This window comes from Rhododendron vialii, chromosome 3a, assembly GCF_030253575.1.
Source record: "Rhododendron vialii isolate Sample 1 chromosome 3a, ASM3025357v1".
Classification (NCBI taxonomy): domain Eukaryota; kingdom Viridiplantae; phylum Streptophyta; class Magnoliopsida; order Ericales; family Ericaceae; genus Rhododendron; species Rhododendron vialii.
In genome coordinates, this window is record NC_080559.1 from 26,597,800 (window position 1) to 26,622,143 (window position 24,344).

The following is a 24,344-nucleotide window of genomic DNA, read 5'->3' on the forward strand; positions in this document are numbered from 1 at the left end:
GGTGTTATCAACTCTCTTAGGAGCTTATCAATCAGTCGAATTGCGCGTAAACTGTAAGCTAGCGAGTCGAAGTGTACGTAAATTGACGAGAATACTACTGTGAGTTTGTCAACACGACAAGTGTACGGGTGTCGAACACGCACGCATTGAATTTGGGAGAAAACTTTCGTAATGGGGAAATTACAGATGCTGTTTCCTGGTTCACCAACCGTATTTGCCTTCTCCATTAAGTTTCGGTTTAATAACCCTGGCAAAACCATCTATATAAACCCACCCCCCTCCTCCTTCCCTCCTCTTCTCTTGTCTCTCTCTCTTCATTTTCTCGCATTCAATAACCTCGCACGCATACCATCCCTCCTCGCTCCCTTCAATTTCTAGGGTTTTGTCTTCTATTGTCTCTGTTTCTCAATCCGAAATACAACCTACATTTTGCAGATTCGCTCTTGCATTTGATTTCTTCGTACATGCTTTGAGGGCTTTTCGGCATTCGAGCTCAAGAATTAGGTACGCGTTCGTCGATAAACGTTTGAAAATAATGTTCGTGTTTAGATTATGTTGGAAATTTGGGTTGTGTATTTGGTTATGTGGGATTCATTTTCGCGGCTCACGGCTTATTTATTTTACCACTTTGTACCTTCTCCTTAATTTGAAATCGGGGGTAGGGTAAGAATAAATTATTACTTGATGCTTTTGATAGAAAGGGTGGGATGACTATATATGTTTGTCTTTTTACCAATTTTCCATGTGTGGAATGTGCGAAGTTGAATCTAATCAGGCTTCCCTTTTTGCCTTTTTTGACCAAATGGGGTAAATTTGGCTAATCTCTTAGCTGGGTTCATTGAAAAGCTCAATTCAGATGGCAGGAATAAAACGAGAAATATTTTTTTTTCAACGGTAAGGGGTGTCCAGCTTACGCGCATCCCAACTAATTTCCTTCCTCGATCAAAGGCCTGGATGGGTTGATAGAAAAGCTCAATTCAGAAGGCGAGAATAAAACGAGAATCTTTTTTTTTTTCCCGATGGTAAGGGGTGTCTAGCTTACCTGCATCCCAACTAATTCCCTCCCCGGTCCGATCAAAGACAGGCCATCTAGGCCGGGAAGAAAGGATTTTTGGAAGAAATTGCTTTATCGCGGCCTGACCCAAGAATGAGAATTTCATGACTACGAATTAGGTATCCAATAATATATGCCTAAAGTAACTCTATTCAAATGTCTGGATTAATTCAAGAATCTTATTTTAGTAAATACTTTGTTAGAAATATAATTATTCATCGCTTTCTTTTTAATGGATTCAGCTAAAACCTTAAATTACTAAGGCGAGAGTGGGATAAGATTCCTACTTAGTTTGGATAATTGTTTGGGATTGGTATGTTTCATCTTCATCGGTTCTGTTTCGACCCTTTTTTTCCCAACCGCAAGACCACTCCTGTTTTCTTGATTATGATTTATCTGCCACAAAGCTACGTTTGAATGAGTTGATGGTGATAACTAATTAGGTCACTGTTTTCATCTTCAATTTATCGACTTCTTTTTTAATGGGTTTATTTGTCAGCTACTATTTTTCTTTAATATAGAATCAAAGGATTGTCTATCTTGTGAGGGTCCTAATTGCTCCCACTGTGCGAGTCAGATATTTGAAACAAGAGTAAAAAGTTCATTGGTTTTATTACAGATGGTCTCCAAAATTGAAAAGTTTTTTTTTTGTTTTGATAAGTATCAAAATTTGAGAAGTTGTACTTTTCATAGACTTGTTGTCTCCAAATATTTCTGGCTTATGATGGTGATGCAGAGGAACCCCATTGTGGAAAAAAAATTCCCTTTCTTTTATTCACTCTATTTGCTATCCATTAACATAGTGTAGGAAAATGTGTGTTCATAAATTTGTGGTTCCTATGGGATGTTGGATTAGCAACAGAAGTATGGTAGTGTCTTAAATTAAAATCTTCCTAAGACTATTTGCTTCTTTTTTTGTATTTTGAAATCATAGGATCTTTCATTGCTGCAAGTATTCTACTCCGCATAACTTATCTACTCTTATCATACAGCTCTGTTTAACTTTATTTTCTTAATCACATATCTGTGCAATGAGTTTTCGTTTCTGTATCTGAAAGTGACTCTAACTGGTATAAATCGTAGATTTTCAATCCCATGATGCATGCCACGATGAATTATATCTAGCTTATCATAGACCATATTAGGTGAAGATTGGTCGGTGATGTAGCTTGACAAGACAATAAGTAGAAATCCAATGGTAATGGTTGTCATAATCGCAAGTTCCCAGCCATCATCATTGATGAACCTTTTCTCTCGATCTTTATCTTTCACCGTTACGTGGTCATAAGCAGTGTGACACATTTATGATGCGAATGTCTGGGGTGGCGATGATTCATTTCCACATGAATTCAAATTTGGCATTCTCAAGCCTCTTTTTGGGACGGATTTATGTGATGAGGAGAAGACTGGATGACTAAATGAGAGAGCGTACAGCACGAGACGTCATGACAGTAGAAACATCTTTTCCATCCCTTCATATCAGCAAAAGATTCAAATAATTTTGTGCCTATCTAGACTATGGATACTGTTCTTGTGGTAATCACTAGTTGGGTCCCAAAGGAAGAGTGATATTTCCAAATTTTGTTGTCAGCTTATGTTGGTTTTTGTTCTGAAATATTAATACATTTCCGGGTTTTTGAACTATGGCCGTACCATGGCTCACAAGTAATTGCTCCAATGCTTTCTTTTGCAGAAATCCTTCTGTTGCTTGGTTTCAACACAATTGGCTAGTTAGATGAAGATTTACAAGTAAGACTGAACTATGGCTCTGTATGACATCTATTCCATTTTCTTTAACCTATCTAGATTCTTCAATTTGACATGGCCTGTATCATTAGTTTTCAGGATTCTTCTGCTTGATGGATCGCTCTCCAACAGCCAATGACAAGAAAACTCTGAAGAGGTGGTTTTTTATTGACAAGAGGGTTGGTTAAAGTTCTTTTTCTCAAGTTGGCTCTGGAAATCAATTCCTTTGCCGTTGATTGAACCAAGTTGAAACCGTTAGATAGTTTTCAAATTGATATCTTCCTCAACAAGCCGGACTCGATGGACATGAAATCTAATCACAATGCTCCTGTTCTCGCTGATCCTCCACCCATGACCTTGACCAAGTCAAGACTGGGCATCCATTCTAGCCTTTACCCGCCCCCTGGTGTAGTTTTTTCTCACAATCTTTTCCTATCAATCCCAAGGAGGAAACCTCATATAGTCGATGATGTGCGGTCCAGCTCTTGGCTGGATGCGATGAAATCCTCATCTCCTACCCACAGGAAGAAAGCTAAAGAATCTAGCACTGAGCTGGCATCAACTGATACTGATTTTTATCACAGCTGGATGGTAAGTTTTCCCTCCATGTTTGGTAAATGTTTAGATGCTTGCTTATATGAAATATTTAGACCAATTATTTGTCCACCAATTGTGGTGCTGCAGCTGAAGTATCCCTCAGCACTTACATCTTTTGAGCAAATTACAAATTACGGGAAGGGCAAGAGGATTGCATTGTTTTTGGACTATGACGGGACTCTTTCCCCTATCGTAGACAACCCAGACCATGCCTTTATGTCTGATACTGTGAGAATCTATTCTTCTAACTTTGTTCAACTTGTAAAAACACATTAGCAATACATTCATATGTTTGATGCTTTGTAACTTGGTCACAGATGCGTGATGCTGTGAGGAATGTTGCAAACTATTTCCCAACAGCAATCATTAGCGGCAGAAGCCGTGACAAGGTAAGGTTATCTGTTTCAATACTAACGTCTTGGTGTCATTTGAATGGCTTCTGTTGCAGTAATACGCTCATTTTTGTGTGCATGTTTGTGTCAGTGCGTGTGTGTGCATATATGCTCAGCTATATTCTTGGGTTATCTTTGATCTGTACTGAACTTTGGGCTGCTCTCCCGTGCGTGCAGGTGTATGATTTTGTTGGACTAACAGAACTCTACTATGCTGGAAGTCATGGGATGGACATTGTGGGCCCTGTTCGGCCTATGTCGAATGACCATCTAAACTGTATTAGGTCCACTGACAAGCAGGTAATTGGCTTGGACTCCTGTCTTTCTTGCACACTTATATTCCCCTTCAACCATCTGTTTCTCTTTAAACTATTATTTTTTTTGGGTTTCATGACCTTTTGTTCTTGTGTTCATAGGGTAAAGAAGTTAACCTATTCCAGCCTGCTAGTAAATTCTTACCTATGATCGAGGAGGTGGGTAACCTTCATATTGCACTCATATAGTCCACAATACTTTATACTAGCATATGAGGTTTGGTTTTTCTGTCTACATTCAAAAAATGTTCTGATTTACCATGCTTGATCAGGTTTTTAGATCCCTTGTCGAGTCGACTAAGGACATTAAAGGAGCAAATGTGGAGAACAACAAGTTTTGTGTCTCTGTGCACTATCGTAATGTGGATGAGAAGGTAAGGGTTTCTATACACACCAGAGTGGAATCAGACATTTCAAGAGCACTTCTTTTTTCCACAGCAACCATGGATCTTGTATTTATGTTCTTCGAATTCTTGCAGTATTGGACAATAATTGCACTATGTGTCCAGAAAACACTAAAAGACTACCCTCATCTGCGATTGACACATGGGCGGAAGGTTTGTCTAAAGAAAGCTAGCAGACTCATTTAATTTCAACGTTGATTACTCTTGCCTCTTTTTCCTACTAAAATTTTGCCCTGATTGTCACTATTTCAGGTTTTAGAGGTTCGGCCTGTGCTCAATTGGGATAAGGGTAAAGCCGTCGAGTTCTTACTTGAATCACTGGGTAAGTAACTAACTGGCTTTCTCTGTCGGTTTACGGGGAATGATGATATCTATTTCCAGTAATTGAACAACAAATGAATTTTTATGTAGGCTTAAGTAACTGTGATGATGTGCTCCCAATTTATGTTGGAGATGATCGGACTGATGAAGATGCATTTAAGGTAAAGCTGGACTAACCCCAAATACCATCATCAGTTTTTGGGTCGGATAATCACATAGGCCATTCTTTTTTAAACATCTAACAAACCAGTATATGATTGCCTATTTACCAGGTTCTGAGAGAGGGAAATCGTGGTTATGGAATCTTGGTGTCATCTTTCCCCAAGGAAAGCAATGCATTTTACTCGCTCAGGGACACATCAGAGGTACTAATTATTTTTCATGACTGAAAGATGGTTCAATGTGGGATTTTGGAATGGAACTCGTGAAGTTCCAAATCTGGGGAAACTGGTGTGGCTTCTTTTGTTTTTATACAATGGTTTTCCCCGAAAGAAAAGGAAAAGAAAAACGCATCGAGTGTTTGTTTCTTCATCTCGGATGAAAGCCATTTAACAGTGTGTTGCCATGGGACTAGTAAGTTCATATTTCACACAGGGCAGCATTCTGACTGCCCTTTTTAACAATTTTATTCACACTTACAATTTGAGGCAGAACTCTTCCCTTATGTTTGTCCGTTCTAATAGAAAAAAGCATTGAGTGTTTGTTTCTTCATCTCGGATGAAAGCCATTTAACAGTGTGTTGTCATGGGACTAGTAGTTCATATTTCACATGGGGCAGCATTCTGACTGCCCTTTTTAACAATTTTATTTCACACTTATGATTCAAGGCAGAACTCTGCCTTTATGTTTGTCTGTTCTTTTCCCATTTCCAATTTGTAGTCGGGAGATTTCTATTATTTATATTTATGCAGGTCCTGGAGTTTCTCAAGTCACTGGTAGGATGGAAGAAGTTATAAATACAATACAAGGAAGACTATACTCTGATTTAGCAAGTAGGACAATACATGTTTTGGTCTATACTAAATTACAGAGGCTCCAACTGCAGAAGTGCATCCGAGAGTTTCTTTTCTTTTTTTTCCCCTCTCTGTAAATCCTGCTGGGAGTTTATCCTTACACCATGCCAAATCATTCGAATTCCTTTTTTCTTAACCCTAGTTTTGGTCGCGGTGGTATGTAAAGAAATGCACTCATTCGTTAATTGATTATTTTAAAGCAAATTTTGCATATTATATATAGTATCTTGATCCCCTTTCTGTGAGAGATGGTACTTGTGTTGGATCATACATCTAGTGGCAAAATGGAGAGTTGACTGGAACAATTCTGCAATCCATTGTGGCATTGTCCATGGATCTAGTCAGAGTTGCCTGTCTTCTTTCTGTATTCTTTCCTCCTGGGCAGAAACTATCATCTGCTATATTTTAGATCACCAAAGATCTAGCAGAACGTAGGATTAGATCTACAATCATGTGGAAAATATGGAAGTTTCACTTCCTTACCTTGAATGGATGCAACAAAGAAGGGGGAAAAGAAGGAGATAGAAAAGAGATCGTGAGCGTAACGTTACTATCTTGCCATGAGATTTAAGGGTTTGCTCATTTCTAAAGTTTGTTTGATTCCTCTAGTCAGTAACTCTTGGAGTCACCTTACACACGTCTGTGAAGGATTGTAGGGATTAATCCGAGGTGCGCGTAAGCTGGCTCGGGAAAACATCGCATCATCATTAAGCAAATAGCTACAAATTGTTTGGTCGGCCATTATTGTCTCGAACGGAATCTTGAATGTTTATATCTGACGTCCACATGTTTTTTGTTTTTGGATGGAAAAAGAAGATGACCCCCAAATCCTTGCTGAGTCAGTAGTGAGGGTGTTTTGTCAAGTTCTAGACTTTAGAAAGTTGGTTCACGCCTTTAGAAGTTTGTTTTGGCCTAAATATTTAATTTGACACAAGATTTGTCCCCAAAAAGATTGGGGGAAAACGTGAGGCAGGGCCGGTTTGGGGCCATTCAATCATGTTGCTCTGTTGAGATAATATTCAAGTTTTCTATGGCGCACATCAGGGTTGGGGACCATCTAATATTGTGTACACCCTCCATCCCAATTTGTTTGTCATGTCCCTCCCAAAAAGTGTCACTTTCGGTCTACTCAGATAGAAAAGTAAAGCTCATGTGGAAGCTTCGTTCACAAGTGGGGTTCGAGATTAGGAAGGTCCCCCAATGGAGACAATTCCAAAAATACTGGATCGCTGTCCGGGAGCCATAGCTCACTTCGCCGTTTTCGATTTCCCATAGAACCTCCGGAGCTTTCCTGGCCACTATAATTTTGGTTTTTTATCTTCTTTGTCTGAAAATAGGTTTGATTTGCGGCTTGGTGAGTAGTTAGCTCCTTTGGAGTGCCTTTGAGTTGTCAGGGAGGGCTTATGATTTTGAGATCAGACTAGCCAATTGACTTTTGTCCTGCTGGACCGGGATGGAGCTTTTCACTCTCCCGTTATTCCATCAACTTTTTAAACATGTTTTATAGCGGGATAAAACCCATTCAATCTTTACTTTACCTTCCGTTGGGACCCTTTGTGCCGTCTGGCACTATTGACTGTCCAATTTCAAAATTAATAGATCAGATTATGTAAATCTCCAAATCAATGGATCAGATTTGGTTTCCTTAATAAGTTGGAAACCCGAGATTGGACAAATAAATCGGGACGGAAGGGATATGTTTTAGTGTTGTTTGAGAAAATGGAGTTTTAGATTAGTATTTGCTAATTGTTATTCTTGTTTTTTCTTCTTTTTGGGTGCTTGAACCACACCTAGATATCTCGTAACTTACGAGAAAAAAAGTTTAAGTAATTTTATCAAAAATACATCGAATTTTTAGGTTTCGTTTTGCGATCCGAACAATCTTGGAATGGATGGAGTAATAGATAGAAATGCGTCATTGGTTTCCTCCCTAGCTAGATTTAGCTAATTTGCTTATGGTTATATTTTCTAAAGTTCAGTGCGGATTTTTGCTTTTAGTAATCCCTTTCCCCTCCTTGTTGAGGGTGTTCATATACTCTTTCAGCTGAGTTTCTGATTTTGTAATAATTTCCATTCTAAAAAAAAAAGGATAGAAAGTGAGCCACGAAGAGAGAGTAGGAAATAGGAAATGATTAAAAAAATAAAAATAAAAATTGTCCATTTATTACTGTATCTGTGAAAGAGCGACAATAAGAATTTGGACCCAGTAAACACGGTGCAAGTAAATTTCCATGTGGAATGAAATAATAGTGCAGTATAAAAAGAAATTCCGATTGAATCTGGTCAACTACTGCTTCATATGACAAATCGAAATCCAATAGGACCGTAGTATGTTTAAAAATGAGATCCACTAACACTTTTTAAAAAAGTGCGGTTTTGCCCTTATTTAAATTTTTTTCACGTTTGTTCGTTTTGCGCCAATTTTTTTTGACTTTTTGATTTGTCTCGTTGAAACGAATCGGAAAAGTAAAAAAAAAAATACTTTTACCCAAATATTTTGAATAAAATGCCACTTTTAAGTAGAAAAGGTAAAAAAAAAGTTGACTTTTTTTACTTAAAAGTGGTCCTTATTCAAAATATTTTGATAGAAGTAAAAAAAATTTACTTTTCCGATTCATCTCGTTGAGACGAATCAAAAAGTCAAAAAAATTTGACGCAAAATAAACAAATGCAAAAAAAAAAATCAAATAAGGACAAACCTAATTCCACCGTCCAGGGGCCTTGAAAGGTCTATTGAGATGTCGCCTAGGAAGGGAAAAGGGAAAGTAATTGTAATTGTGATTTTCTGTATCAAAACGTGAGGCCACGAAAAGCCCATGAAAACTTTTGGGAATATTTTTTCTCAATTTCTTTTTCACGGACCACAGACTCAAAAACAAATCAAAAGAGACCAAAAAAAAAAAAAAAAGGGCTCTGCGGCCTTCGATTGTCATCAGATGATTCACGTGTAAAGATTGTTTTGCAATTAATAATCCTTTCAAAATTATTGATCGCTGACAATAATTTTAATTTGAGTAAAAATATTTTCTTGGTTTGAGCTCTCTAGTGAGAAATTCACATCTAACCATAAAGTTTTGAAACTTTTTTTTTTCTTTCTTTTTTTTTTATATCAACCGTCAAGCATCACATATCATTAAAAAAGACCCACCGGCATTTACAAAAGAATCTAACCAAAGCTATAGAGAATACAAATAATGTGCATCCCTGCCAACAAGTATAGAAATTACATCAAAAGGCTATCTAATTACTTCTAACAAGACACAACACACACTGCACAAGCGGAACCGTTTAATTATTTCTATCAAGACACAACGCATACTGCACAAGCGAAACAGACACTTCGTGTCAGTCAATAGACAGTCAACAACAGCGCCGAAGAGATCAAATTACCTTGTGATGATCAAATTGCCACGTATTCTTCCAGTGTTTAGGGGGACCAGGACCCGGTTGATCGGATCTCTTATCGTGCAATAAACGTTGAGTTCTACAATTTTCAATTGTCACGCATGGGAGTATGGGATTTCCGATGTTAAAATAAAAATACTTATTTATTATTTAATACGCATGGTACTTTCGGTGCCTTGAGAAGTAGGAGTATCATTTGCGTAAATTTCATAGTTTGACTTTTTGAAAACAACGTGCTCAAAAATATTAAGCTTTACGAAATAGATTATTCTCTCATAATACATCACTTTTAAGTCAGAAAATAAGTGCTTATTTAAAAAATAAATACTCATTTTCCTTAGCAGAACGAGGCCACTGCTAGATAGACATGGACTTCTAGCTCAATGGTCTCGTAATGGCGTGTATGTGCTAGGAGGTTCTAGGTTTGCGTTGATAGAGCAGTGTCGACGCCCATTACTTTGAAATTTTTTTTTTTTTTGCCATATTGTATAGTTAGCGGGGGCTAGTGAGGTGATAGGTTATCACAAGGGGGTCCTCATAGCCCTGCCCCCTGTGGGACTCGAACCCTAATCACTACTTGGGAAGGAAGTGAGCAATCCACTTCACTAGAAATTGTTCTCTTACTTTGTAATTCACTAACAATATTTGTGGCAAAACAAATACAAAGAAGAAAAAGAAAAACTTGATGGACATATGGCCTTAATTAATTAAAAAGAAGGAACCAGAAGGGTTTCACCGAGTGGGCACGAGAAAACAAATAATAACTTGTCATTCGTAAGATCGCATGTTTGTTTTTCACAGAACCCAAATATTTCAAACCTTAGGATCACTGAAGAGTTTTTTCCGGCGACTAACTTTTAAGACCCCAAAATTAGTTGGAGTGCTCGTAAGCTGACCCGGATACGGACGCGGGGGCTCTGCTGCCCAGGGTGGGCAGCAGCCCCTGCCCACACTCACACACGGCACCGTTTCATCAAAGAAAAAAAAAACTCTTCCGCTTGCAATCCTATGGAGCAGAAACGTGATTATGAGAGCCTTAGAGTTAAAATTTAATTATGTCTCTTTAGAATAATATGATCAGAATAATAAGATCTTCATGTCAATTCAAACGGATTGAAAATTGGAGCACTTAATTTTTTAATCATATTTTTTAATATATAAACTGTCTAAAAAAATTAAGTGTGCCACTTTTTAATTCGTTTGAACAAGTACGAATATCTTATTATTCTAATCATATTATTTTAAAGAGATATAATTAACTTTTGTCTATAGGACTCTCATAATCACGTTTCTGATCTACATGATCCTAAATAAAGAGCAGATACTTAATTATGAGAGTCCTAGAGACAAAAATTAATTATGATGCTTTAGAATAATATAATTAGAATAATAAGATATTCGTACTTGTTCAAACGAATTAAAAAGTGGCACACTTAATTTTTTAGACCGTTTATATATTAAAAAATATGATTAAAAAATTAAGTGCTCCAATTTTCAATCCGTTTGAATTGACATGAAGATCTTATTATTCTGATCATATTATTCTAAAGAGACATAATTAAATTTTAACTCTAAAGCTCTCATAATCACATTTCTGTTCCATAGAATTGCAAGCGGAAGAGTTTATTTTTTTTTTCCATTTGATAAAATGGTGCAGTGTGTGAGTGTGAGTAGGGGCTGCTGCCCACCCCTGGGCAGCAGAGCCCCCGCGTCCCCCGGATACATATGGCTGGATTCTTGAAAACAGTACAAATGTAGCAAGTTCACAATTTAATGAGGACCGCAGAGTACAGCTACTATATACATACCAATGAATGCGTCCTATGGGCATATGTGGGCCAATATTTAATACGTATGTTTTTTTTGTTAATTTTATTCGAGTAGAAAAAATCAAAGTGCGAAATCACTTTTCACAGAATGTAAAGTAGGAGTAATTCTTAAAGTTTTTGATAAGCACCGGAGAATGTAATGTAGAGTGCGCTAGTGTCTAGTTTTAGTTCAATTTAATTGATAATTAGTTGTTATTAACAATGTTTGCTTGTAGAGTGTGCTGGTTTTGTTTTGTAGGAGAATCATCAAATAAAAGAGCTTTAAGGCCTAAGGCATGTCATGGCCTGAAGATGACCTAACAGCCAAGGCAGAGCCAAGGCAAGGCGAGACCAAGGCCAAGGCAAAGCAAGACCAAGGCCAAGGCCAAGGCAAGATCAAAGCAGTGAGCAAGGCCAATTGCTGGAGTTATCAACCTCGGCATCGATGGGATAAACCACGTTACATCGATGCCGAGCCTTTTAGCACCAGTTCTCTATCTACCTCGGCATCGATGGGAAGTAATGCGTTACATCGATGCCGAAGACCTTAGCACTGCAGCTTAACCCTATTGCCATCGATGCCGAGGGCCCTAGGGGCGAATCTCGCGGTATATTCTGCGAGTGGATCTCCGGAGTAAAAAGGATTGTGACATCATTTTGTAAAAGAGACAAGTATAATAGATTGAGTAGTACAACTTTTAGATCTATAATAGATTTTGAATCTTTTTGCATTGTTCTTGAGTGTTCTTCATTTTCAGCTTTGAATATTTTAATTTCTGCCTCTATTTGTTAGTTTTTGATATTGTCGCTTTAATTAAAGTTGTTGCTTTACTCCCGATCTATCTTAATCTCTAATTTATTTCAAGTCTTGTTATTTCATTATGTTAAGTAGATTTTCGCTTGCTCCTATCTCAATAGATATGTGCGAGTAGTTTACCAAGGTTAGGTCATGGGGTGATTAACACCTCATGGCTCAAGTAGAATTGCGTTTTTCACCATAAAGTTTAAACCTTTGGTTTCGATCATTGACATGGGGTTCGGGTTTATTTGTCAAATCGCTAAAGTGTTAATCTCCTTGATCATGTGTAGGTAGGAGCATCGCCTACCTACCACACATGATACTTGGAGCTCTGACGCACGAGGCATTTGCTAAATAAATTCTAGAGCTAGCTTGGTAATCGAACCATTCTATTTTCCGATTCGGGAAGCTTAGTTGTGTATCCTGAACCGTGTAATCGGGTGAGAAATGCAGTTTAATTTGAGTCGTGAGTGTTAGTAATTCCTAGATCTAACCTGTCTTTTATCTTAGTTTATTTGTTTTTCAATTTACCCCCTTTTTATTTTCACTACGCACGTAAAACCAAGTTGGCTGTCTAAAAGCCGAAAGCCATAACTTGCATCTACAAATCCAGCAAAGCCGTATTAATTATTTCCTTGAGTACGATCCCGGATTTCCGAATTATCATGCTTCAACTGACGTATTAGGCCCTACGCTTGGGGCGTTATCTCTTACATCGGAGCAAAAGAAACAGTTTTATACTACTGTAGTTCATTCAGGATGCTCCACGGCTAAGGTAGATCGCAATTTAATTTGAACTGGAAGTGGCACATGGGAGCTAGCTAGGGAAACTTATTCATGTAGCGACCCGATCCGATGGCTATTGAATTCTGGAGGCTCCATGGCTAAGGTAGTTCATTCTGGAGGCTCCATGGCTATTGAATTCTCTGACATGGTTTAGCATTGGGCACAATTCATGTAGCGACCCGATCCGATGGCCATGGACATCCGTCGACATCAAACTACATGGGCCTTTACTAGTATGTGCAAAAAACATCATCCTCAGTAGCTCACCCATAGGGGGACTTCACAATTCAAATGACTCGTCCATCCCCATATTTTGGTCCCAGTTAGCACTTTTTGTCATCCCAAAAAATTATCCTACTTCAACACTAAATATGTAATAGAAGATGAATTTCCTCTTTCACCCTTTCATCTTTGAGTTAGTAGTACTATAAAAGTACGGGATCAATTCCACCTCCCTCATTTACGGGATCAATTCCACTCGATACTCATCCCTCCATACCCTTTTATACTCTCATTTTTTGTCCTCCGGGCTAAAACTATGATCCAAAACGTTACCTCTTAGAACATGCAAGAAACTGCTATAGAGCCTGCAAAATCTCTGTACCATCGAAGATTTTTAGATATGCGAAAAAAATTACTTTGTGTAAATTGTGAGGTTAAATTGTAAAATATATTTACCATTCAACTTTCATAAAAGTTTGCAACATTTTCACGCGTCTATCGATCTCCGATCATACTGAGATTTTGCAAGCTTATAGTTTTTTGCGTGTTCTACGAGGTGGACGGTTCGGATCATAATTTCAGACCCGAGATATGGACGAAGAAAAGAGAGTATAGAGGGATGGGGTATGGAGAGGAATTGATCCCCTCATTTTTACATAATCCAAAAATTCAACTGTTTTGATAAATTCAAAAAACCGGGTTCAAGATATATACTCCTACTTATTTGCCAACTCTCTCTCATTTACATAATCCAAAGTTCCCAACTGTTTTGATTAAAAAAAGAAAAGAGAGAGTTCCCAAACGGTCCTTAATTCCCCGCCTACCCTTCTCCCTCTAATCAAAATGTACGCCTCACATTCCTTCTCTCAATCTCTATATGTAACTAACCTGGACAGCAGATTTGCCCCACCCAATCAATATCTGACACATCACTTCCAATCTGACTCATCGACAGGTCCCATACAACCAGCCACGCACATTATGCAAATATCGACGCAACGTGTATGGGCCCAACGAGTGTGAGTATGTATGCATTTATTTGTGTGTAATGGAGTCCAAAATCTTCATTACTGGTCAACCAAAATGATACAATAATGATATAGGTATCACGGCCAGGAAGGAAAATTGTACCGACCGGCAGCGCCGGGTCTTCTCCGGCCACCGGACAGCCGATTCGAGCCGTCTAAAAATTCTAAAAAAAAAACCGAGGGGCCCTTAATCGGGAATCAATGGCATCCGAGGTGTGTAGGGTGCTTGATCCGAGCACTCATTTTTCGTGTATATATGCAATCAAGCACCCATTTTTCGTGTATATATGTATATACGTGTATATACACGAAAAAGAGGTGCTCGGATCAAGCACCCTACACACCTCGAATGCCGTTGATTTCCGCGCTGATCGGGCATCCGGTGGCCGGAAACAGCCCGACGCGACCAATCGATACGATTTTCCTCCCGGGCCGGTCGGTAGTCATAGTAGTACACTGATACAAAATGATATGGATGCTCGCTCTCCCTAGCTTTTCTGGGGCTTCCTTTTGTGGGTTCAGTTAAAACCACATTTAAAAAAGTAATGAGGAATTATTACTCCTTTTTAAAACTCACGAGGATAGAAATCATGTTAAAGAATACGTCATCGTAAAATATTTGGTTGGAGAAAAAATAATTTTTGATTCAGTGCGTCAACTTATTTTTTCAAGGTAGATTGTTTAAAAACTTGCCAGTATGAGATCAAGATAGTTTTTGGAATGCTTCGTATTCTTGACAAGCTTTATGATGTGAACCGACTCGATTGTGCCGGTAGGTCCAACAAAGAATCAAAAAAATTCGGAACTGGACAGTGTAGCCCTGTCCATTTCATATCAATGAAGTCTAATAAAGTTGCTTGAAAATGGAAGTAAATTTGAGTATACTAATGGACATTTAAGTGGCGAGGTAATTAATTAATTAATCCTACTTGTAAATCCATGTTTAATAAACTCAAATCCATCTCTCCCTTCTCTCTCCACAATCACGTGCCTATATAAACAAAGTGACCTCCTCATTTTACACTCCACCTCAATCCAACCAAAAAAAAAATGGACTCCAATTCTTCCCCCCCTGAAGACCTGGAAAGATCGGCCGCCTACACCCGGCTGCCGGACCACCCTCCCTCTCCGGCGGATCACAGCCGACCCTTCAAGGGTCTCGCCGGAATATTCCTCTCCATGCTCTTAATGTCGTCTTTGGTTGCTTTAATCGTCAATCAAGACCCGCGTCCCCGGTCCAACGTCAATGACGATCAAAGGGAGAGTACTTCTCCTTCAATGCCGGTGCCGGAGAGTTTAATGCCGCAGTCGAGGGGGGTGGCGCAGGGGGTGTCGGAGAAGGCAGTGCGAGAATTCTCCGGTAGCGGCCCGGTTTACCCTTGGACTAATGCTATGCTGGCTTGGCAGAGGACTTCTTACCATTTTCAGCCGGAAAAGAACTGGATGAATGGTAGGTAGTGCTCCACAATTTAACAAAAGTATTTTTAGTTTGACTATTATTTACCTGTCAGCCCCCTTTTCTCTCTTATATATTGCACATCAATCCCATTCGTTTGAACCTTTTTTTTTTTTTTTTTGGGTAGTAAATTAGAGGTAGTACTTTTGCATCTAGTAATAATTATGTGGAGACTAACCCAAATCTTATGGTTGTCTTTCATGGCTGCTTTGTGGGGATTGGCTAATTTCTACTTCAGATCCTGATGGTACGTCTCCTTCTTTGCCTCAGTGATTAATTAGTGTTTCCTTGGTGGGTAATTAGAAAATCAATACTTTGTGCTAAAATTCGGAAAGAGTTGCCAAGAGTAGGAATTAGTATTACCATTCTGGAAAATAGTATTCTCGCAGGTTCTTGATACGGATAATGTGTTAGTATTTAAGTAAACTTTTGGTACAAAATCTTATACAAAAAAACCTTTTGTGGTAATTTTATTTGCAAGGTCCTGTTCCGCTTAGGGAAAATAGTGCTATAATCTTAGCTTACTTGGTGCAAACTAAGCCACATCATTTATAATTCTACTTTACTAGTATATTTTATTATGTTTGTAAAATAAACTAGCGTACACATTTAATCTTCCTTATACTATCTTGTCGCTCTTTTTTTTTTTTTTTTCCAAATTACCATAATAGGAAAGTTCACTAAAAAAATTAATTTTTCTGGGCATACAGAACAAGTAACTTGGAGAAAGTATGGGGAAAATAGTGCTATAATCTTCCTTGGTGGTCTGATTGCTGCGTTTATTAATCACCATAAACACAAAAAGTGTCAAAATAGTAACTAGTTTGGTTGCTAGTAAATTAATCATCCAAGTCCACATCGTTTTGACGATGAAATTAAAGTCTTAGTCCGATTATTTTTTGATTTTCGGAAAATAAAAAGTGTTTTTATTGCTTTTTAATTGGTTGGATTTAATGGATGTGTTTTTTGATTGGCACTTTTCTGTCCTAATCTCCATGTCACAAACAGTTTGGCTCAATAGTGATTTGAAGTTTGGTCCACATTTGTTGGGGCTACTCTTTTTGTATGTTATTATTCCAAAACATACTTCCACTGCATTTAATTGCTATTATTTATAGATCGGTGAGATTTTGGTGAAACGTGATTTAAAATAGTAGTAGTATTGAATTTACATTAGGAGTGATTAAATCTCAACATCACGTGAAGTAAAAGATCAAAATAAAAATTGTTTGTTTGCACAAAAGGGCCCAATCGGGGATCTCATAATTATTATCCAAATCTTCCTGTGATTTTAAAATAATTTTTCTAGTCTCCTTGTAAAAACTCAGTTTTGGCCGTAACCACTTAATTCCAACTTTTAATTTTTTATTCAAAATTCAGAAAAAAAAATTGAAGGAAAATTAAACAATTAGATCAAGTACTTACTGTTATCCTATTAAATTCTATTGAGTTGATTTTTTTAATGAGGCGACTCGAAAAATTATTTGTATACGAACCCAAAATGGACCCTATGCAAGCATCGTTGCACATCAATTGGGGGATGATGTTGTGCAGTCAGATTGTGAATCTGACGGCTCCGATCTCATTTCAGAAATGCTAGCTCCTTGGATCCCGAAGTCCGCTGCACGTGGGATCTTCATTGCATATTTAGAGAGTTTTTTGTTTTTTGTTTTTCCCAATCTTTTAACGTTCTATTATCTATGGTCGTAATAAGGCAGCCACTCAAGTGTCGTGATTTATGTGGACGGGCCCATCATTTTTGTATTGTAAGTATTTGTGGAGATTCAATCCAATGCCGAACGGCTCGGATTCGTTCAGGATCCAAAGTGTGCACGGTCGGTTCACACCCGATCAGTGTCTTTAGGATTTCCGTGGGCCATCGGCATCTTCTATTTTTTGTTTATTTATTTTTCCCGGGGAAAACTGGAACGTGCACGTATGTTATAAAAAATAACTTCATTAATTTAAAAGAGACTGATATGATATATTACTACTTGTGTTATAAAATTACTAATTTCATGTGTTTCATAAGTCAAGATCTTACAGGAGAGACAAGGTATTTTTCTTCGCCTAACTTTTTAGCTTTTTCGTCTTTTCAAAAAATTTATTAACTTGTAGTGAACGGTTTAGAGAACATCGAGTAGGCTCGATGGCATAAATTGAGAACTATTTAATGATAAGGGATTGTTATTGGAGGACGCGTATTCCAAATTCCATTGGCATTTTAAGAAGTCAGATCTTACCGCAAGCTGACGAATAAAAATGTCCATTTTTGAAATTAGTTGAATTGAAATCAGAAACAACCTTCGATTCTGGGTTGCTCGATAAGCATGCGCTGGGTTGAGGTTTCTTCTAGCCAGCTGTTCTAGTTTCTACCATTCAACTAACGTGCACGATTGTGACTCTGACCGTAGGTTGCCCACCTAACTTAGACTTAAACCCCTCGGAGGGGAAACCAACAAAAGAGTTCACCCAATTTTCACAAACGCCACATGAGAAGAACTGTCCACTTTACTGTATTCCACGCGATTTGGAGACATTTCTCCCATTAGAGGCGGGTCACTTGTTCTACGGCCACCATTTGTCCGTCACGTGTGGTGCTCCGGATCATGAGGTCTAAATCTTTAATTGCAGACTCTGCGAGAATGTATAGTTGTGGAATAGTCCGGAGCACCATGCGGCGGTGGTCGTCCGGACTACTGAACAATTTCAGACGGCCACCAGATTCATTCCGTTGCCTATTTGCAGTCCTACACTCCTCCACAAGAACATTGTAGGTTTAAGAAATTCCGATTGCATCGATAGTCCCCTTCTATCTCTATTTATATGCTCAATTACAAGAATGTTACATATGTTCGTAGTTAGTAAGTTACAATGTTGTTCTATACTGAATTTGAACCTTAGATCTTTTCCGTCAACATTAAGGCTCCTCTCCATGACCGGGTAAAGTCTGCTTTGTCTGTCATTAATTTCTTCGTAAATTAAACAAGTGCCCCTCTAATGTACAATTGTGTACGGAGTCGCATGAATGTCGTACTTTTTGTCGTTGCTCTAACGAAAATTTGGCATTTGTCACTTCTACAAAATTTGCCCCAAAAATGATGGCGAGAATTCATGTGGTATAACAAGTGACAAAATTGCATGGTTGCAGGTCCATTGCATCACATGGGGTGGTACCACCTTTTCTACCAGTACAACCCCGATTCAGCAGTTTGGGGCAACATAACATGGGGCCATGCAGTATCAAGGGACCTGATCCACTGGCTCTACCTCCCCATCGCCATGGTCCCCGATCACTGGTTCGATTTGAACGGTGTTTGGACCGGGTCTGCTACCCTCCTCCCCGACGGTCAGATCATCATGTTGTACACCGGTGATACTGATAACGCCGTGCAGGTGCAAAACCTAGCGTATCCCGCCAACTTATCTGATCCCCTCCTCCTAGATTGGGTCAAGTATGAACAAAACCCGGTTATTGTTCCCCCACCCGGAATTGGACTAACGAATTTTCGGGACCCGAGCACAGCATGGTACGCCCAAGACGGCACATGGCGGGTCGCTATCGGGTCAAAGCTGAATAAAACGGGTATTTCCCTTGTGTACCAAACCACTAATTTTACTAGCTTCGAGCTTATGGATGGGGTAATGCATGCGGTTCCGGGTACGGGTATGTGGGAGTGCATAGATTTTTACCCGGTCTCAACAAACAGTACAATTGGGTTGGAGACGTCGGTTATTGGGCCGGATGTCAAGCACGTGCTCAAGGCAAGTTTGGATGATGATAAGAAGGATTTTTATGCACTCGGGACGTACGATCCAAGTAATAACACATGGACACCGGATGACCCGGAGATGGATGTGGGTATCGGGTTGCGGATGGACTATGGGAAATTTTACGCATCAAAAACATTCTATGACCAGACAAAGCAGAGGAGGATCTTGTGGGGTTGGATTGGGGAAACTGACAATGCAGGTGATGATCTTTTGAAGGGTTGGGCATGTGTTCAGGTATCACTCATCTATCATCGTACCAAAATGAGCAATTGATAATATCCCGTAGAAAAAGATCGGAACTAAATAGACGTACAGTATGATGTGACTGTTTATGGACAATTTTTATGGACAATGTTCTAAAAGTCGATAGGCTCTAGGCGGTGTCCAACGTTTAGAACACTGTTTATGGACCTCAAAATACACATCAAGATAAGTTTTTATTGGCAGTTCCCAAAGTTGCGCAAAAATCCCTTATCATCGCAATGTTCGGCCCTTTTCGTTTCGTTTCCCGCGGTAAACTTATTCACCACCCGCTAACAATGTCTGTCTCTCTAAGTTATATTGATGTTCGTCTTCTTAAGGTTAGAATCCTGCGTTCGTCCTGATAAACGTGGAAGATTTTAATTTCGTTGCAATAATATATGTGATCCGCAGGCCATTCCAAGGACTATAGAGTTTGACATGAAGACGGGAACTAACGTACTCCAATGGCCGGTGGAGGAAGTGAAGGAGTTGAGATTGAACGCAACTGAGTACCAAGGGGTGGAGCTTGAACCAGGTTCAGTTGTGCCACTCAACCTAACCTCTGCTACACAGGTAAACTAAACTTGCCTGATCATTTTTTGATTTCGAGAACTGGGGATGTCTGGACTGGTTTACGCGCAACTTGTCATATAGTTGTTATCCTCATTGTTTCACGTTTTAGTGATCCTAGTCGGTTTCGTTGGACTGAAATCGTGATCATACATGGTGACAGTTGGACATAAGTGCAACATTTGAAGTGGATGAGGCAGCATTAGAGGGGACATTCGAAGCAGACGTTGGCTACAATTGCAGCACTGCTGGTGCTTCCGTTAGAGGCGCTCTCGGACCTTTCGGACTCCTTGTCATCGCTGATGATTCTCTCTCCGAATTCACGGCCATTTATTTCTACATTGCCAAGGACACTGATGGCAGTTACACAACCTTCTTATGTTCCGACGAAATGAGGTCTCAGCTTCTTCCATCTCCGAACTAGATCAACAAATAGGATTACAAAACCTACCGCGAAACAAGTACTTACGATAATGTTTTTACTATACAGGTCATCGAACGCGAATGATATTAACAAGAGGATTTATGGGGGATCGGTCCCTGTGCTCGATGCTGAAACATTGTCCATGAGATCATTGGTATGTCACTCACCGGTCTTAGAAACTACTAATAAAGTTTACAAGTAGTTTTCAGATAAGATTTGTGTAATTTTGCCCAATATGTGTAGCTAAATTGTCAAGGACAAAATGCAGGTGGATCATTCGATTGTGGAGAGCTTTGCTCAAGGAGGGAGAACAGTGGTCACGTCGCGAATCTACCCGACCAAGGCAATCTATGGAGCAGCGCGAGCGTTTCTGTTCAACAACGCCACAGGAGCAAATGTCACAGCATCGGTCAAGATATGGACGCTGGACTCGGCCAACATTCAGCCATATCCATTAGATAATATGTACGAAGCTTAGGAAACTCATCTTTGTAGTAGTATTTCAAGTTATTGTCCTCCATTCTTCGTTCCGATCGGTTGTCAAATATCAAAGAAGTAGAAGGAAAAGGGCAGATTTTTGCAGCAACCGAGCAATATATTGTATCATCCAATTTTTTTTTCTGGAGGGCTGTCAGTCCATTTTGGGCATGTTGTATGGCAACATTAATTCATTGTATTCGATCTGAATAATAATTTATGAAATTTTGAGATTTTCCATTGGTTGTTTAATTGGCTCTGTCTAATTTCTTTCCCATTCAAGTAGTTTTCTTGTAATCTCTCCACGCCTTTAATCAGACTCAAGATGTCTTAAAATAATAATACTAATAATCGAACCAAAATTTTTTTGGGCCAAAATGATAATAGCTTAATTGGATATTAACTTAAGGTACACAAGATAAGTATCTAGAAGCAGCATCCATCCTTAATGAAATGACTAAAAAGCCACAAAAAAAAAATTAAAAATGGTAGCCTTGCCACTTGCCAGCCATGGATGAGGGTATCTTTACGGTGATAAATGAATAGTGTTCAAAAAGTCGCTACGCGGTAGGATGGACAGCTAATCGGTGATTAGTTGGCCTATAGCAATTAAAAATCGACGATTAATCGGTGCATATAAATTAGTCGGATAGGCCTTGCCGTGATTCTCCTATTTTTAGAACACTGTAAATGAGTAAATGACGTTGAGTTTGATGGAGCGATTGGGTTTTGTAACAGCATATTGTTTAGCAAAAAGGCCGATAGACTTCTTAAGTTCGCAAAGAATTGGGTTGGCCCAAGACGTTCGGCCCATTTTGATGGTATTGGATAGTCAAAGATAATATAGTAAACAAAAAACAAAAAGTCTTAACATAACAAACCTTTTTTTTTTTTTTTTGTGGGGGGGGGGGGGGGGGGGGGGGGGGGGGGGATAGGGATAACATGATCTAATTTTTGTAAAAGAGAGGAAAAATATTGGAACAAGGGTTCAATTGACCTCACATGCCAATGTGGGTAGAAAAGTTATTCAGTGGCTCCGTGCTGCCAGCATTAATGTTTCAAGAGTTGTTTCCACATCTCCTTTACAAAATGTGTGAATTCGATACGAGGATCTGGTGGTGAGAACACTAAACAATTTCTCACGTGGGTATGGTATATGACAACCGATTGCACTTGGCATTGGACTGCTGGCGGATTAGAAAACTCTTTTCCCATTGAAAAATGTAGTAACAAAATTTTGACTCTAGTGCAAGGAAGTGGTCCTTTGTGTGGTGCCCTAGGGAGAAGAACAAAATTGCGCACTGACTGACTGCAAACTGTCTTATTAGAGATTGAGTTTTTTCTTCAGGTCGTATTTCGCATGAGCTCCGATATCTACTCGACTCTAATGTACCCCAGTGATTTCGTTCTTATTATAAGAGACTTTGATCTTTTAAAAAAAAAATAAATAAATAAATCTCCACCTTTTGACAGGACCAAATGAAGCGAATCGTTTCTTAACCAATGGTCGTTTATGGCAATCTGTTGATACTTGATAGAGTAAACTAATCCTATTGTTTTTATCTAAGGTTTTGGTTTTTGTAAACAATTAATCCCTTAACTTTACAGATGTTTAGACATTTCCTGCCTTGTCTTTTTTGATTTTACCTAGGAGTAATCGAAAAGATTATCTCCCTAATTCCCATTTCCCAACGTTTCAACAAGTACTTGATCGATCAGTTAATCTTATGTGATTTTGGTTGCGGACGTGAGAGAGATTACATTCTCCGGACTCGACAAAAGTTTAAAACTTCTTGGTAAGTAGTACTTCCTCCGTTCCAAAATGACTGACTTTTTTGAGACTTTGTGTCATTTTCAAATGCTTTTATCTTTCGATCTTTCGATTTACAAAGTTTCATATGATTTTGAAAACTTTGTTTAATAGAACTAATTATAATCTAACAAACAAGATCCATATTGCATATTTTTTCACATTCACATTGAAATATATAAACAATTGAAAATGACACGCTTTCCGAAAAAAATCACTAATTTTGAAACGGAGGGAGTACTAATCTTTAAAAAATCCTACATTGTACCCAGTAGTTTAAGATTTTGTCACTGTGTCGAACCAATAATCTTGAGATTTTGTGTTGAACCCGATCTCACTGGCAACACCTTGACGTGTCCATGTTCTCTGGAGACAATACCGTATCTTTGTCGGACATTGACTAACAACACATTTTTAGTGGATTGAAAAAAGGGGGCAAAGCTCTCCACATGTTTGCTGCTTCTTCTTCTTCTCCTCCATGTGAAGTAGGTGGTTAAAACGAGAGTAAATTCTACACGGCCCCTTAGTGTAGAAAGGATGTGCGGCAAACAAATGTTGAGATGACACGTCATCATTAGGCCCATTTGAAACTTAACAGTTATTTTTTCTTTTCGCTCTTGGATCCTGTAAAGCAGAAATTTAATTATGAGTGCTTTAGAGACAAAAATTAATTATGATTCTTAAGGATAAAATGATAAAAAAAACAAAATCTTCGTACCGGTTCAAACGGATTGAAAATTGGAGCACTTAATTTTTTTCACCATACTTTTTAATATATAAACAATCTAAAAATATTAAGTGTTCGAATTTTCAATCCGTTAGAACCGGTGCGAAGATCTTATTTTTCTAATCATTTTATTCTAAAGAGTCATAACTAATTTTTGTCTTCATGACTCTCATTATTAAGTATCTGCTCTTTAATACACTGTAGAACAGAAATTTGATTATGAGAGCCATAGAGACAAAAATTAAGGATAAAATGGTCACAAAAAAAAAAATCGCATCGGTTCAAACGGATTGAAAATTGAAACAATTAATTTTTTCGCATTATCTTTTAATATATAAACCGTCTAAAAAAAATTAAGTGTTCCAATTTTCAATCTGTTTAAACCTCTGCGAAGATCTTAGTTTTTTGATCATCTTATCCTATAGGGTCGTAATTAATTTTTGTCTCTATTGCTCTTATAATTAAGTATCTGCTCTATAGGGTCTTAAATAAAGAGAAAATACTTAATAATGAGAGTCATGAAGACAAAAATTAGTTATGACCCTTTAGAATAAAATGATTGAAAAATAAGATCTTCGCATCGGTTTTAACGGATTGAAAATTTGAACACATAATATTTTTAGATTGTTTATATATTAAAAAATATGATGAAAAAAATTAAGTGCTCCAATTTTCAATCCGTTTGAACCGGTACAGAGATTTTGTTTTTTTATCATTTTATCCTTAAGAATCATAATTAATTTTTGTCTCTAAAGCACACATAATTAAGTTTCTGCTCTACAGGATCCAAGAGCGAAAAGAAAGAATAACTGTTTTAAGTTTCAAACTGGCCTAATGATGACGTGTCATCCCTACATTTGTTTGCCGCACATCCTTTCTACATGGAGGGGCCGTGTAGAATTTACTCTCGGTTAAAACAATTACGTTGTTTGGTTCAACTTTTTAAAAGTTATTTTTGATGTAATGAGTGGTAA

The 24,344-nt window shown here is 38.3% G+C and overlaps 2 protein-coding genes across 4 annotated transcripts; both read left to right on the forward strand.

Moving 5' to 3' along the window:
- The first annotated feature begins 205 nt into the window (after positions 1 to 205).
- On the forward strand, positions 206 to 6,057 carry LOC131319381 (probable trehalose-phosphate phosphatase F). 2 transcript variants are annotated; one of them, XM_058349608.1, is made up of 13 exons: positions 206 to 504; positions 2,748 to 2,803; positions 2,893 to 3,391; positions 3,485 to 3,625; positions 3,715 to 3,786; positions 3,967 to 4,089; positions 4,206 to 4,262; positions 4,376 to 4,477; positions 4,583 to 4,660; positions 4,760 to 4,829; positions 4,919 to 4,989; positions 5,101 to 5,193; positions 5,740 to 6,057. In XM_058349608.1, exons 3-13 carry the CDS (start codon positions 3,101 to 3,103, stop codon positions 5,782 to 5,784), a joined length of 1,143 nt encoding a protein of 380 aa, XP_058205591.1. In that variant the 5' UTR covers positions 206 to 504; positions 2,748 to 2,803; positions 2,893 to 3,100; the 3' UTR covers positions 5,785 to 6,057. The 2 variants fall into 2 exon arrangements, with proteins under 2 accessions (XP_058205591.1, XP_058205590.1); XM_058349607.1 differs by having other exon boundaries at positions 290 to 504; positions 2,900 to 3,391.
- Positions 6,058 to 14,901: 8,844 nt separating this feature from the next.
- On the forward strand, positions 14,902 to 21,085 carry LOC131318962 (beta-fructofuranosidase, soluble isoenzyme I-like). 2 transcript variants are annotated; one of them, XM_058349035.1, is made up of 7 exons: positions 14,902 to 15,339; positions 15,584 to 15,592; positions 18,497 to 19,353; positions 19,774 to 19,935; positions 20,096 to 20,328; positions 20,423 to 20,510; positions 20,625 to 21,085. In XM_058349035.1, exons 1-7 carry the CDS (start codon positions 14,940 to 14,942, stop codon positions 20,832 to 20,834), a joined length of 1,959 nt encoding a protein of 652 aa, XP_058205018.1. In that variant the 5' UTR covers positions 14,902 to 14,939; the 3' UTR covers positions 20,835 to 21,085. The 2 variants fall into 2 exon arrangements, with proteins under 2 accessions (XP_058205018.1, XP_058205019.1); XM_058349036.1 differs by lacking the exon at positions 15,584 to 15,592.
- The last annotated feature ends 3,259 nt before the right edge of the window (positions 21,086 to 24,344 follow it).

Coding starts and splice junctions, on each gene's coding strand:
- LOC131319381 (XM_058349608.1), top strand. CDS start 3,101: ATGGACATGAAATCTAATCACAATGCTCCTGTTCTCGCTGATCCTCCA. Junction 3,787..3,966: donor GCGGCAGAAGCCGTGACAAG/GTAAGGTTATCT, acceptor CCGTGCGTGCAG/GTGTATGATTTTGTTGGACT. Junction 4,478..4,582: donor ATCGTAATGTGGATGAGAAG/GTAAGGGTTTCT, acceptor GAATTCTTGCAG/TATTGGACAATAATTGCACT.
- LOC131318962 (XM_058349035.1), top strand. CDS start 14,940: ATGGACTCCAATTCTTCCCCCCCTGAAGACCTGGAAAGATCGGCCGCC. Junction 20,329..20,422: donor TTATGTTCCGACGAAATGAG/GTCTCAGCTTCT, acceptor TTTACTATACAG/GTCATCGAACGCGAATGATA. Junction 20,511..20,624: donor CATTGTCCATGAGATCATTG/GTATGTCACTCA, acceptor GACAAAATGCAG/GTGGATCATTCGATTGTGGA.